General features: G+C 42.1%; 1 protein-coding gene across 1 annotated transcript in view; it reads left to right on the top strand.

The window, feature by feature from the left end:
- CUL3 (cullin 3) overlaps positions 1-16389 on the top strand; it is a 105556-nt gene that overhangs the window by 35756 nt on the left and 53411 nt on the right. Inside the window, exon 3 of the mRNA XM_075937566.1 lies at positions 5249-5362. Within this exon, the coding sequence (XP_075793681.1) occupies positions 5249-5362 (114 nt within the window). The remainder of the gene's footprint in view (positions 1-5248; positions 5363-16389) is intronic.

The raw sequence follows: 16389 nt of genomic DNA, 5'->3' as shown, positions 1-16389 counted from the left end.
TATCCAACCACACTCTTGGCCCAGAAGAAGAATCTGTCCTATCTCTGGGACTCTCCTTCTGCCCCACCATCCCCACACACGTGATTCAGTTCTCAAATGACCTGGAAGCTTTTTTTTGCCTCCTCTGTTTGAAGGAATATTTCTAACACGCCACCGAACATCACACTACACCACAGGATCCTCCCTACCTACACCTCTATGTGGACCCCTCCTAATGGTCATAACAGGAGTCTGGACTTCTACATTGATTGCTTCCACAAACGTGCACAGACTGATGTTAACAAACAACATTGTGACACATAATCTCAGCCATGGAGAATGCAATACTATCCACAGCCTCCAACTCTAACATTATCATTAAGAGGCTGACAAAGGAGATGTTGTAGTCATCATGAACAGGGCAGATTACGAACAGGTGGCTGCCAGACAACTCACCAACACCACATTATACAAGGCTCTTCCCTCTGATCCAGCTGAGTAATACCAAAAGAAACTACACCATCTGCTCATGAAACTCCCTCCTACAACTCAAGATGAAATCTATACAAATACATCCTCAATGCTTCAACCTGGAGTATTCTATCTGCTATCCAAAATCCATAAACCTGGAAATCCCGGACATCCCATCATCTCAGGCATCAGCACATTTACAAGCAGCACACTTACAGCAGGATTATCCAGTTATGTTGACTCTCTCCTCAGTCCCTACGCTATCAGCACATCTAGCTATCTTTGAGACACCTCAGATTATGATGGATTATTAGCTGTCAGGAACATGATCCCTGATGATGCCACAGCACACCTGGTGACTAAGCTATGTGATTTTGTCCTCACTCACAGCTATTTCCAATTTGGGGACAATATATACCTTCAAGTCAGCAGCACTGCTATGAGACCCTGCGTAACCCCAGAATATGCCAACATTTTTATGGCTGGCCTCAAGCAGCATTTCCTCAGCTCTCGTCCACTAGAACGCTTCCTCTGTTTACGCTATATTGACAACATCATCATCATGTTGGCCCCCTGGGAAGGAGATCCTTGAAGAATTCCACAGGGATTTTAACAACTTCCATTCCACCATCAACCTCAGTCTGGACCAGTCCACATGAGATCCACTTTCTTGACACTTCAGTACAATTAAATGATGGACACATTACTGTCATTCTATACTGGAAACCTACTGACTGTTATTCATACCTATGTGTCTCTTGATTTCATCCAGGGCACATCACGCAATCCATTGTTTATAGCCAGGCCCTAAGATACAACCGGATTTGGTCTAGTCCCACAGACAGAGACAAACACCTAAAAGATCTTTATAGGGCATTTTTGAAACTTAAATACCACTGGGGGAAGTGAAGAAACAAATTGACAGAGCCAGACAAGTACCCAGGAATCTGCTTTTTCAAGACGGGCCTAACAAGGAAAATAACATAACACCACCAGCCATCGCCTATTAACACATTTACCCTTTGAGGCTCTACTTTGCCTAGGCAGTTAGACCAGGAGCTGGCAGGCTTCTGGATGACCAAGAATGTTAAAACAGTCCCATGTGGAGATGCATGTTATGGGACTCTGAAACTGAGAAACAAAGACATCTACTGCTCTTTTGTTTAGTAATTTCAATTAAACTGTAAGTGATGATAAATTGAAGGGAAATTGTGCTGTATGGTGACTTGCAGCATATTCTGTATGGAACTGGATTGTTATTGGAACACAACAGCATTAGATGGTTTTGTTTTTCTCTGTTTTATAGTCCCATAACATTTATTGCTACTGCTAAAAGCAGGAGATTGACAGTTTTACTTAAAACTTTTTCCAATCTAAGTACCAGAGCCTTAATAAGAGAGCAAACTCTAAATAGCCTTAATTAGACACTGTGAATTTTTGAGTAATTGAATTATTCACACTGCCCTTGTGATTACAGAGATCTGAAATAGAACAGATTTCATCCCCTCCCACTTCTCACTGTCCCAAACCTTGCAACTCCTGTATAATTAGAAAATCCAATCATATGTTGTTAGATGTTCAGGTTAACAGATCCTGGAACTGCAGCTCTGTAGAAGTACAAAACTTTTAAGAAAATTCACCCTTCACTACCTTCCTAAACACATGTACAAAATTTACAAATAGAAAATCCTCATTTTTGTAACAGTTTGTCTCTTCTGTTTCTCACTTCACAGGCTTTGCTTCTATTTTTAATTATATTTACTTTCTAACAAAGTGTTGCTGTTACATGAAATGGTGGTTATTACAAGTTGATTCTCCCTGGTCCAGCACCCCCGGGATCTGATTGGTTGGATTTTGCCAGACTAGGGGAGGTCATTTCTGGCCCTGTTGTTATAGGCCCCACCCTCTGTGCTGCCCCTCCCACCAGGATTCCCAACTGCAGTGGGCAGCCCAAGTGGGTCATACACGGGGCTTCCTGTTCCCCCTACCCTTTTGCAGCCCAGCTGAGACAAGCACTGGGCTTCCCTACCCCCACCTTGCATCGCATCAGGCTCCTGCCCCCCCATTTCTCCACAGTGTGCTGGGACTCTCTGATCCTGGAACATCTGTGGTCCTGACAGACCCAGGGTGTTGCCGGATGAGAGAGTTCCAGTTTATAGAGGTGTAACCTGTAGATGTTCTAAGAAATGCTTATATTGTTTTATAACATGCACTGAATTATCCACTTTGTAGACTTAAAGTTGGAATTCTAGCTGCTTTTAAACAAGCATCAATTTTTCTTTCAGTTTGTATTGACCTTATTTTAATCAACACTCTTTTATGATTAAGCTTTTCTCATGATTTCTGCCCGAGGCTGTGTATAGATTCTAGGAATGCAGTTAATTCCTAGTCAGTGGTTAAGGTGTTCTGGACCATCTCCAGCTCTTGTTAGCTTTCCTCCTAGTGGTGGTGGAAGGAGGAGTTCTGGCAGATCATAGGAAAGAAGTAATGGGAAGAAAGTGCACAGCAAGACCTGGAAGAGAAGAAAGCAGGGTTATGGAACAACATGCTTTATGAAAGTAAATGTTTTGCAAAACTCTATAAATAAACTGAGTCATTACTAACATTCCAATAATTAATTATTATTTAAACATTCAAACATTGCAACACAGTTGGTAGCTCATGAGAATTGGAACCTAAGATTGGCTAGTCTTGTTTGACTGGGTAAGCTTGAGTGCAACCATAGACAAACAGAATTTATGGTTAAAAATGAATTAATATCATAGGCAATGTTCCCTCTAGAATAACTTTTTTCCTGTACACTGAGGCATATGTGAATGTGCACCACTAATAGAAACACAAAACACATGTGTGGACTCTCTGCTAATCAGCTGGGGGGCACTAGAATTTCTCCTGAGTGGCTGCAAAAGCACACAGCTTACAGGGAACACTGATCATAGTTGGGAATTTGTTCATAAAATTTGTCATCCTTAACTTCTTTACTATACATTTCTGCCTACCAGCTCCCTAATCCTTTCTCTCTGCTGGAGTTCTGTTATTAGTGACTGCACAGCTACAATCTGGAGGAATCTGTATTACTAGATGAATGCTTCTTTTAAAAATTCTTCTTTTGTAGCCAATTTCTCGGACTATCCCTTACTTTTTAAACTTTTCCATGTCCAGTGACCCACCTAAGCTCACTTCTGATTGTAACACTTTACAGTGTATTTATTGTTTTGAATTGTTATGCAGTAGGAGTCATAATATTAATTCATTTCATAGAAGTCTTGTTTTCATTTTGATTTACCCTTTCCTTACAAAGGTACTGTACCGGCTATATGCAGCTAATACTCTTGCAGTATTAGCTAATCCTTTCCTTCGTATCTGTGACTAGTATACCTTCCTCTTCCTAGCTGTTTAATATTTGTATGATTAGTCCAAAACGTATGTGCCTGTGTGCTTTTTGTTTGTCTTAAAGATTAATCTTTTTCACAAATGAACCAATGCCTTTTATTTAAAGTACATGTAGTGAATGTCACCAGGACAAAATGAATTAAAATCTCCAAGAGTATTCATGTACTCTTGTTAAATGTATTAATTTAACACTGTATATTAGGCAAGCAAAGTAATAATACAGTAAACTTCCAATAATCTGGCACCTTTAGGATCCAGGGGGTGCCGGATTATCAGATATGTCGGACTATCGGAAGGGGGGACTATAAGGGGTGTGGGGTGGGAGGGATGTATCCCCCCACCCCAGACCCCTCATACCTCCCCCTTCCGATAGTCCTGCTCTTCCCCAGACGTCCCTGATTCAGCCGCTGCTGGTCAGTTTCAGCAGCGGCTGAATCGGGGACACCTAGGGCAGAGCAGCTGGCGTGCTGCCGGATTGGTCTGGTAACAGACCCTTGGCGTGGTGAGACCAACCTGGCAGCACCCCAGCTGCTCTTGGGGACGCCTGGGGCAGAGCAGCTGGAGTGCTGCCGGGTTGGTCCCGCGGTGCCGCTCCTCGGCGCTACTGGACCAACCCGGCAGCACCCCAGCTGCTCTGCCCCAGGTGTCCTTAAGTCAGCCGCTGCTGATACTCATCAGCGGCTGACTCCAGGAAGCCCAAGGCAGAGCTGCTCTGCCCCTGGCTTCCTGGAGTCAGCCGCTGGTCAGTTTCAGCAGCGGCTGAATCAGGACGCCTGGGGCAGAGCAGCTGGGGGGCTGCCGGATTGGTCTCACGGTGCCGAGGAGCGGCTCTACTGGACCAACCCAGCAGCACTCCAGCTGCTCTGCCCCAGGTGTCCCCAAGTTTTTAAAAAAAAAATGTTGAGCACCTCCAATTTCAGTTGAATTTGAATGGGAGCTGTTGGTCAACATTTAGGAAATTCAAGCCTGTAGTAGTTGACACTCTTGCCATAGTAGCACAGCAAATATGTATGTAGTAGCAGGCTTCAGACTTTAAGCAGAACTTTCTAAAAGCCAGGACCATCTGGTCCAGCAACATCTGTGGTCCAGCAGGGCCATGAATATTTCTGGACCAGAGAACCCTGGCTGTCCAGGGTCAGGAGGGTAGCCCAGTCAGGCTGTCTGCAGTGGGGCTTGTGTGGTGGAGAGCACAGTGGCAGCGAGGAGCGGAGCCCCAGCCCAATGGCCAGGTTGGCACCCTAGGGACGGGATAGATAGTTGGAAGGGGAGGCTTGACCTTCCCTGATCCAGCAAACTCCCTGGTTCAGGACTGTTGAGGCCCCAAGGGTGCCAGATCAGGGAGATTCAACATGTAATGACAAAACGAATTTTGGTAGTATGTCATTATCTTCCTATTTTGTTACAGGTGCGAGAAGATGTGTTAAATTCATTGAATAACAACTTTCTTCAAACATTAAACCAAGCATGGAATGATCATCAGACAGCAATGGTGATGATTAGAGACATTCTAATGTACATGGTAAGTAAAGGGGGTATTCCACTTTTCATCATTTACAGCCCTATCTTCAGAAATGTAAGCTGCTTTCCTTTTAGAACATCGCAGGGGAAGGAGGAATAATTAAGTTTTCATACATTACTTCTCTTGGAAAGCAGACTATTATCTCAAAAGTAAACTACCAGGAATCCATGAACAAGAAAATAGTGAGTTGGTCAGTGTATCATCTCATTATTTGGTAGACAGAACAGAGGTTATTGAAAGTGTTCATTTCTTTGTTTCTTGCTGTCACTCGTGCTTCAGGGATGGAAAATACTTTCGAAAGCAAAGTGAAAAGGGTATGGGTAATTGAATCAGAATATATGGTCTGTTTTGTTTTTCTTTGGGTAGTTCTGAATTGTTTCTCTCTCAATTGAAGGAGCTTTCACTTTCCTCAGACTTGTACCAATCTGATGTAGTAATCTGAAGCTGCCCATACGTTTACGTTGGCAGATTTCTGAGAGGTGCAATGAGGTTCCACTCTGATGTCCTAGATTAGGACATCTGTTATCACCTCCAAATTTGGCTTGGAGATTTACAAGCATACTGTGTAAATGCACAGCAAGTCCTGAAGATTATATAATCAGGGTGCTGTAAAATTACAGGCAGAATTTCTAAGTAATACTCATCATTTGTGTGATCTTCTGGCAACTAGCTGTGTAATAATGCATAAATCCAAAATGGCAGAGAGGCTTGAATTTTGTGTTGAGCAATATTTTTTTAGTCTTATTCTTTATTTTTATTTTTCTAAAGTTCACCTTTACAAATTTTAACAATATGCTTTTAACATCAAACAGAACTGCGAAAAGATATTTGGAGGGAAACAATTTAACTTTTTTTTAAAACAGAAGCAGCAGCACAGGAGGAAAGGGGATGAAGCGGCTCTGCAAGAGCCAGTATGCACCTCCAGATACAGCAGCACAGGGGAGGGGCTACGTATAACAGTGTACATGGATGGGTACATGTTCACATCCGTAGTAGGCATGTGCACTAGTCACTGAAAATCAGTTCGTATTCAAGGTATGAAGCCTTATGCCAGGGGTAGGGAACCTTTTTTGGTTTGGGGGACTGTTGACCAACAGAAAAGTCAGCTGGGGACTGCACACAAGTGAGAAGCAAGAAACAAAACAAAACACCCACCCACACACAAAAGTGAAGTGGCCCCCAACTGAGAAGCAGAAAGACACTCCCCACGTTCACCCTGCACACTAGAGCCTAGGTTGTGTGCTCCAGCCCTGTGAGGGAGCGGGGGGCAGGCTAGAGAGCCAGCGTTGGCTTTCCGATGCTGGTGGGGTTAACTCTGAGACTTGGGGGCCAGATCCAGGCATTCCGGGGGCTACATTTCGTCCCCGGGCCTTAGGTTCCCCACCCCTGCCTTAGGCCTTGCTTATACTACGAAGGGTTTGCTGGTGTATAGACAAGCACTCCTGGTGTAGATACAGTTTTTTATATTGGCAAGAGTTCTTTTGCTGGCATAGCTTATTATCTGTTCCCCCAATGAAATAAGATAAAGAGCAAAATGAATGTTTTGAGGATGTAACTATATTTACAGTAAGGCTTTTGGTGGCCTAGCTATTAGGGCACGTCTAAACTACATTCCTCTTTCGAAAAAGGAATATAAATGAAGCCGATTGAAAATTCAAATGAAGCACAGTTTTACAAATCTCACGTTTCATTTGCATAATCGCAGGAGCGCTTTTTCGAAAAAGGTTTTTCAAAAAAGAAACCGCAGTCTAGACGGGGCTCTTTTGGGGGGGGGGGGGAGTAGAACCCTTTTTTGAAAGGGTTCTTTCGAAAGGATTTTTTCCCCAAAAGAACGCCTTCTGGACTGTGGTTTCTTTTTCAAAAAACCCTTTTTCAAAAAAGTGCTCTCAGGTGATTATGCAAATGAAGTGTGAAATTTGTAAATCCACACTTCATTTGAATTTTCGACTGGCCTCATTTACATTCCTCTTTTGAAAGAGGGAATGTAGTTTAGACATAGCCTTAGGGATCTGAAGGGTTAATTGGTGGAAGCTGGAGCAGCCTACCACCCACTGTGGTGCCAGATGTGGGCGAGGAGCTGCTCCAGCTCTGTGGTGCCAGATGTGGGCGAGGGGTGCTTCTGCCCAGCCACAAGAGCCCCATCCGCAGTGGGCCTGTCTCAGCATGCCACAAGCAGAGGTGCTTCAGTCTAGCTGTAACAGCCCTTGCTCACAGTGACAGGAGGGAGGGGCACTTCAGCCAACCCCTGTTGTTGAGTCAGGTGACCAACTATACATAAAAAAAGTGTTCCTTTTTTTGGGAGCACTTACCGCTTTCCCCTAGCCCTGGGAGCACTTGTGCTTCACCGGACGGAAGCCTTCTTGGGACACGCAGCAATTAAAGGGGCCATAACCACATTTTGGACTTTCAGCCCTGACCTCCCGTGTCTCCCCGGTTACTCCCCAGCGCGTGTTTTTTTTTTTTTTTTTTTTTTTTTTTTTTTACAAAAAATGCACTGGTTATAGGTATGATTTTTCACACTGACTGACATAACTATGCTGCCAAAATCTTAGTGTATATTAGAACTTTAATTCTGAATTTAAAACTTTAAACAGTCGGTTGGTGAAAAACACAAGGTGTAAAAGACCAAGTCAACCCCTTGTTTCTCCAGACATTGTAATTTAAGTACTTAGTGTTTTATTTACAAATTGCTATATAAACATTGTGGGTACGTCTATACAGCACGGCTAAAATCGAATTAAGCTATCCAATTTCGGCTACGTCAGTTGTGTAGCTGAAGTCGAAATAGCTTAATTCGGGTTTTGGTTCTGTCTACACAGCAGGAATCCGGAGGAAGAACACTCTTCCTTCGACTTCCCTTACTCCTCGTGAAATGAGAGTTACAGGAGTAAGATGTCCTCCAGCTCGACATTATTTTGAAGTTAGAGGCTTATAGTGTAGACGTGCTCTTTGTTATTTTGGAATAATGTCAGTTATTCTGAAATAATGTTGCTGTGTAGACACACCCTATAACTGATCTCCAAGACCGCTTCAGAAAAGTTAAGAAAAAATACTTTTTTTTACAGATTAGGCAGCGAGACCAAGGTTGTGATTCATATACTTCAGAGTTCATAAGGCTGAGATCCAGCACATTCTGCTAGACTGTGCTGTAATCTAACAGTGAAAGAACCACCATACCATACCCTCTAAGCCAAAGTATTGAGATATAAAGGAAGATGTCACAAAGCAACATGGATTTTAGAAAAATTTATTAATGTAAATGTGGGTTTAACACAATAAGTATATGGGTATACAGCTAAATTGGATCAGAAGTGACCAAAAAGCTTCTGTTTTGAGATATACGCTAATTCAACAAAACTAGTAATTGGACAGTGAAGCAAAATGGATTGTTTTTCATGTATTAAGTGTAACTCATAATGAACAATAATAAGATCAATGTCTTATATGTTCCTAAAGGGAGATGATTATGTCCAAATTTGTTAGCGATTATAACCAAATATTATGGACCAATGCAATGTGATCTACACAGTTGTCTCCACCACAACAGTAAAACCATGTGACTGATAGAAAAGACTGCCCCCAAGAAATTGCAGTTTCAACTGTGTGTTCATCAACTTCAAGTCAGAGATCTCTGACATGGCTATGTCAGATTACTGAAGAGTAATCAAGACTGCCAAGTGCAAACTAAACTAATAAGTCACTTTTTTGATGACCCCAGGCTCCACGTTGGGTGCCAGCATGGAAATGTACAAGAGTCCCCAGCAGGTGCTCTTGTGCATTTCAAAGCAGAAGTGCCTGCATGGAGCTCGGGGTCAGCTCTGGACTCCCCAGCTGATCCTGGGCTCCACATGGCATTTCCTCAAAACCTGGAATCAGCTGAGGAGTCCCAGCTGACTCCGGGTTGTGCGGAAGTGGCACATGGAACCTGGGGTCAGTTTGAGAATGCCCAGCTGATCCTGGGCTCTAGGCAGTGCTGTCGCTTTGAAATATCTGATAGAAGCAGCAAAGATGGGGGGGGGGGGAGAGGGAGCGACCTAGTCATTTGCTTATCAGATAGTTGACTATTCTTTAACATCCATAGTTCAGTCAAGAATCAAAGAATGTTTTCTGCATTCTAAATGAGGGGTATCCCTTGTACCATGTGCTCTGACTCACTCTGTTGGATAATTATTAAACATTTCAGAATTGCCAACAATGCGTACTGTGGCTTTCTTATTGTTGATGCTTCAGTGAATGTATTACTCTTATTAATATCCTCTTTATATGTTAGTTTTCTTCATTACACATGTATAGCTCACCACAGTCTAACAGTATGAGTCCTAAATTCAGCTGCTTCCTTGTGGAGTTTCTGATGTTTATGAACTCATTTGAATAGGAGACTCATTATTTGCTGAATTCAGATTTCTGTGGTTAATCAGCAGAAATGTATGCAGACTGCTGGTGAATAAATATTAAGGCATAAACTTTAACATATGATAAATTCCTTTGGGTAAAATGTTCATCCCTTGGAATGGTCAGATGGACAATGCCAAAAATGAAGAATCCTTATTTTTCAAAAAATCGGGTAATTATAATCCCACCATGCTGTGCCCCCAAGATGCCTCCAAGGCTCAGATCTACTCAGTTCTTTCAAACCATATTAGCCCCTTTTATTTTGAAAGAGCATTCTTATTAAAATGTGTATCAGAGTGGATTACTTGGTAGGTGCTCTTATACTCCATGAATGCAAGATCTGGACTGGATCTTTGCCCTGTGCTTCAAAGGACAGGACAGTCGTGATTCCTCCCTCATTTTCCCATTTATCACCTGTAGTGGTGAAATGGGACCTGGTATATGTGTGAAACTTATTAATTCATAGTTATAGCTAGATCTAAAAAAAAATCTTCAGAACTCCTCTAATCTATATTCAATTACTATACATGCAACCTGGCTGATTACCAATGAACAGTCCTTCTTTTGCAGCCTTCTTCCCAGTACAGAGCTTATCATTGTGGTGGATTTACTCTCAAAAAACAGTTCATTCTTGCTTGGCCGGTGCTAAAAATGTTCAAAAACCATATATGCATAGCTTGTTTACAGAATAACTTACAAAAGTCTTCCTAGTTTACCATGCAGTTTAATTGTTTTGTTATGGGTTTGAATCTATTCAAATCTTTCTCACATATAGATTAACACATTCCAAGAGCTGTTTTAATGTGAGCTGAAAGATAAATATGTAAAGTTGAAGGTTGTAGGGTAGATCAGTCTCTTATTTGTTATCCACCTAAGTGAAGAAAATAAGTAAAGGGTGCCAACTATGGCGATGGTTTTTATCAAATGTACTCAGTTCCACTAAAAACTGGAGCAAAGTTACTAATTTATTTCCTATAAGCCATTGGATATTGGTAATTCAGTTTCACTCCAAATTTGTTTTATAAAAATGCCTATTGAGATTATAGATAATTATATTTATATCCATTTGAGAAAAAACCCTTGGTGAATCTAAAGGTTGTACTTAACTGCATAGGCCACTTGTGGAACTCTGCATCCAAAGCATTGATAATCACCACTTTTCATTTTAAGCTAGGGGGTTGGTTGTTGGGCTGGCCAGAAGAAGAGAGAAATTCCTGATGGCTTGAGGGAGAGAGAATGTAAAATTGCTGGAGAAGGGACTAGGAATGAGAGGGTTTAAAAGATCAACCTGTGCTAGGACCCTCCCTTCTGATTCAAGGAGCAAGTTTGACAGTACTCACGCTACCTCCCCATTTTGGTGGTAAATATTCTAGGTTATTGGCTGTGTCTGCAGTGGGCATTATACTAGCAACCCCATTGAGGGGGGATATGAAGGATTTTTTCCTTTTCACCATATTGACTCAGGTGTAGTTGGGGTTTTTCGCCTTTCTCGCAGCAGGTTCAAGTGGGCCCTGTCCATGTGGAACATGACAAACGGGAAGCCATATGTTGCAACTCATTTACGTTGCAACCTATAGGGCTAATCTGCTTTGTTGGCTGTTAAGGATATGTTTGATTAACCATTTAAACGTGTATACTATGTGCCTGAGTCATTAACTTTCACAGTTACATGCAAGGTCCTCTCCTCATGCTGCTGCGTCTGTATCAGAGGTAGCAGCATGGTGAAGTGGGAAGCAGGTGGGAGTCAGTGCTCACAGGAGAGAGGCAGGGAGATAGAGGTAGCAGCATAGGTGTGGGGGAACAGGTGGCTCCTGTGAAGCCTGCGTGTAAACATGTAACTGCTGAATATTTCAGTGGTTATTGTCCTCCCGTCCTCCCCCGGCATACTCTTCCCCCCCCCTCAAAAAAGAGCTTTTAATTATCTCTGTTGTCTATAGATAATTTGACCTCCTGAGGTCTCTTCCAGCCCTAGGATTCTATGACTCTATGGAAGATGTTGTAGTGAGTCACGTTTATGGTTTCAGTTGCCTGATCTGATCTTAAACACTTTCTGTCAATTATAGGACTTTGATAGTTTCGAGTTACAGCTGCTTTAAAGCAGAACTGCACTACCTTGGCCCGACCCTTCCCTTTGGTTCTGTCTTGCTTGAATGTTCCCTGACATCAATCTGAGTTTCATGTAGGGGTCCATTGTATAATAGTGCATGGGTCCGTGCCCTGTAATTGTTTCAAGGGCAGCATTGTCACTTGACATATTTCAGCTTTAGAATTGAATTTCTCTCATGTTTAGCTATGTCGTCTCTTGTATGTAAACAAGCTTTACTACTTTTGCATTATGCACTGTGTATATCACAGCAAGTGCCATATTGCATATAAGCAGAGATTCTTTCTAAATCTGAATGGAAAGGGAGATTTAATTAATGAGGGGATAGCTTATGACAGTAAGCTAGGAACCTACATTGAGTGTGGAGCTCTAACAAGTAGAGAACAGCACCTGTCAGATCTTCCCTGGAATGCATGTTCTCTGCTACCTTTTAAAGTGTGGTTTGTATGTGTTTCTATGCTGACTTGGGCATAGAATGGAGGCTCATGGCCCTTCATCTTTCGTTGGCATTAGTCTGCACTAATTCATAGAACTGTAAACTCCACCTCCCTGAGTACAGGGAACTCCCAGTATACCTGGCTCATGTGTGAGTGCAGGGAGAAGAAGCTCATTACTATTTACCTTTTATTATGGTATCAAGCCTCATTGGGTATGTGTCTACACTGCATTTTAAAACTCATAGCAGCAAGTCTCAGGGCTTGTCTTCTCTATAGGCTAAATCAGTGCTGCTGTGATCAGTGCAGCAGGCATCGATTTAGTGGGTCTGGTGAAGATGTTAAGTCAACAGAGGAGTGTCTCTCATCGACTTAGCATGGTGTAGATGGCACTATAAGTTACATTGACTTAAATTACATAACTTAAGTAACTTAAATCAACTTACAGGACCTCAGAGCCCATGTCTACAAACACATGCTTACACAGCTCATGCAACAGCTTTAAAAACATCTATGTAGACTTTCAGGCTCAGGCTGGAGCTTGGGATCGAAAATTAGAAAGATAAGTGGTTTTGCTCCAGCCTAAGCCCGGGCATCTATACAGCTGTTTCTAGCATAATATCAAAACTCCAAATCTGGGTGACCAGGCTCTGATTCTCTCTGCCTTTGGTTTTAAAATGCAGTGCAGTCGTACCCATTGTGTTAAGCACGATACGAAAACATGACTGAAGACAGATCCAGCCCCCAGAGATCTCATCTTTATATCCGTCCATGTGTACCCATGGAGAGACAGGGAAAGTAGAATTAAAGGTTTTGGAAGGGACCTTGAGTGGCTATCTAGCCCAGTCTCCTATACTCATGGCAGGACAAAGTATTATCTAGACCGTCCCTAAAGGTGTATGTCTAACCTGATCTTAAATCTCCAGTGATGGAGATTGCACAACGCCCCTAAGCAATTTATTCCAGTGGTTACTGACAGGAAGTTTTCTTAATGTTCAACCTAAGCCTCTCTGGCTTCAATTTAAGCCCATTGCTGCTTTCCTATCCTCAGAAGTTAAGAAAAATTCTTCTCCTTCCTGTTATTGTGTCCTCTCTCACTCTTCTCTTTTCCAGACTAAACAAACGCACTTTTGTTTCAGTGTTCTCTCATAGGTCAGGTTTTCTAGACTTTTAATAATTTTTGTTGCACTTCTCTGGACTTTCTCCAGATTTCCCCCATCTTTACTGAACTGTGGCACCCAGAAATGGGCACAATACGGTAGCTGACTTAGCGTAGGTAATTTATTTTAGGTTGTGTTCTCTCATAGGTCAGGTTTTCTAGACTTTTAATAATTTTTGTTGCACTTCTCTGGATTTCCCCCATCTTTACTGAACTGTGGCACCCAGAAATGGGCACAATACGGTAGCTGACTTAGCGTAGGTAATTTATTTTAGGTTATGTCCATAATCACTTCAGGAACTTCTTCTTGCTAACCCAGTCCTAGCTCCTGGGAGTCTGTTATCCTTTCAAGCACTTGGTGTTCTTCTTGGCAAAGTAAATGCTGCTCCCTGGCCTATAACCTTTATGTATTAAACCTGGTCCACATGGTCTTCAGTCCCACAGTTATTTCTAGTTTTTGAAAGCATCAAATAAAAAAAAGTAATTTGTCTTCATTGGGTAAGCATATCTGCATCTTCAGAAGCAACATTATTGCTGTTCTAACAATGTAGCCTCACAGTTTCCCTGGAGTCTCCCCAATGCTAGCAGGGTGTCACAAGTCTCTGGATCCAGGCAAGCTGAGGGGCACCTCTGGCCCCTGAACCTTAGGTTTCCCACCCCTGTTATACAGATTACTCTCTTCCCTGCTTTTAATCTAATCAGTTGATACTTTATTTAAACTCTGTTGCTCGTACATTTTCTTTGGAGGTAGTATGCTCTATTTTCCCTCAAAGTTGCTTAGAATATTGGTTTTTTCGTTGCCCCCACTTTGCTGATTTTTTTTTTTTCCACAAAGTACACTTTATCTTGGTTTTATTCTAGCATCACAAGATAAGGACTAGAGTATATAAACAAGGCGGTGAAATAGATCACAGAATATCTCAAACTATCAGGAAAATCTGGTTAATGATAGTATCTTCTAATAACTGTTTTCATTCTGTGACATCAGGAGGGTGAGTTTGTTAGGCCAATTAGTATCAGTTGTTGCTCTGAGGAAAACTGTGAAATGATTGATGTAAGTGCCATAGAGTGTTTCCCACCTGTTAGTGCTATGCTGAATGTGAATTTCCTGAAAAAAATCTTATTCTCAATGAATTGAGTATAAAATGTTTCCATTCTGTTCTTCTGTCATGTAGAGGAAAGTCAAAGTAAAATAACTTACTTTGAGTCACTTTCCTCATTTCTACTTAAAAATGTTAAAAATAATCTTCTGAGTGTATGGAACTAGTTCCTCCTCAGTTTTTTCTAGTCACTTTTTACTTGTGGGAAAGCATGTTGTGAAATAATAATTTTAATCCGTTGTTTCCATGGAATGAAACATGAATTTATCCATGATCTGATTTCTAGGTGTTCATGATACAATAATTGTACACTTTAACTCCATGTAAAGTGAGGTGTTATAGAGTATCTAATATTAACACAATTAAGTGTTTGTATCACCAATTCAGATGTTGACTTTCTCCTTCAGTTAATTTGTATGCACTGTGACATAAATAGCTATTCACGTCTCCATAATTTTTATATTGTACAAGCTAATAGGTATCAACTAGTACATTTTGAAACTAATATTAAAATTAATGAATATCCTGAGACCTTAAAAATGTCAGCATAGGAATGTTTTCAGTAAGTAACTGATTTACCATTTGGACTTGTGTAGCATAAAGGCAAAAACTGTTCCATTTTACAACAGAGCTACAGGTTGTACTTTCCTGAACCAGGACTCTGTGGTCCAGCAATATCCGTGGTACAGCAGAACCCCAGATGTTCCTGGACCAGAGAGCCCCCAGTAGTTAGGAGTCTGGCAGCTGGGAGTTTGGTGGGGCTAGCAGATGCCTGATGGGAGTTGTGGCTGGGGCCATGCAGGAGCCCGGCATGGGAGGCATGGCTGGGTCAAAAGTGAAGCCGGTGGGAAGGAGACTTCCCTTGGTCTGGACTAGGGATAATAGATAAAAGGGAAATAGAATAGTTGACTAACTGCATGAATTCTTAGTGATTAGTTGACTATTCTATAGTCCCCAAGGGAGGGGCCAGCAGCCAGTACAATCCAGCCCCACTCCTGGTGAGCCCCCTGCCACCCTGAACTTCTGCCTCTGTATCAGAGGCAGCATGAGGAGCCAGAGGGGAGCTGGTCCGCAAGGGGAAACAGCTTAAAAACCAACTCCCCTTACAGATCAGCAGCCTGCTGGCCCGCGCTGCTACCTCTGATACAGAGTAAGCACCACAGGGTGGTGGCAGCCTATGTCCGCGGAAAGGAGCATCCATCAGTGGGGAGCTTGGACCCCCACATAGAGGGGCTGCTGCCATGAAGCTGCCTCTGCCCGTGGCAGCCCAGGCTTGCTGCCTACAGAGGCTGCTCCATGGGATGCAGTAGGTGGAAGAATGTTTTGTAAGGATTTGTTGCCCATAATTGCAGTACATATTAGATAGTGGTATTGAATATGAGTTTGGTGGCCATTGTTTCAGATTGAACTGAAGCAAAGAGCTAGTGGGGAAATAAGATTTAGTGCTCACATTAAAGAAAATGTCGTAGCCATGTTGGGTCCACAATATAAGAGCAACAAAGCAAGAAATGTAATATTTTTATTAGACCGTTTTCTGTTTGTGGAAGGGACAAGATTTTGAGCTTCCAGAGCTCTTCTCTAGCTCACTTGTTATCAGCCCTTGTTCTCAAAGGAAATCTTCAAAATTGTGCTTAGGAACTTAAATTCATAACTCTGGGGCACTAAAAATTGTGGTCTCAACAAAGAGGCTAGTTTTATGACTTATTTCAGCAATTTGTAACCTGCCAATCTTCCTTTGTCCTCTGAATGTAGAGGTGCTAATTGCCTACTTTATCATAGCTGGTTGCCACATGTGTTAACCCCTCGTGCTTAACAAACTGTCTCAACTTGTATTTTTA

This window comes from Pelodiscus sinensis, chromosome 10 (assembly GCF_049634645.1).
Source record: "Pelodiscus sinensis isolate JC-2024 chromosome 10, ASM4963464v1, whole genome shotgun sequence".
Lineage (NCBI taxonomy): Eukaryota > Metazoa > Chordata > Testudines > Trionychidae > Pelodiscus > Pelodiscus sinensis.
This window is presented reverse-complemented; position numbering and strand designations above follow the sequence as displayed.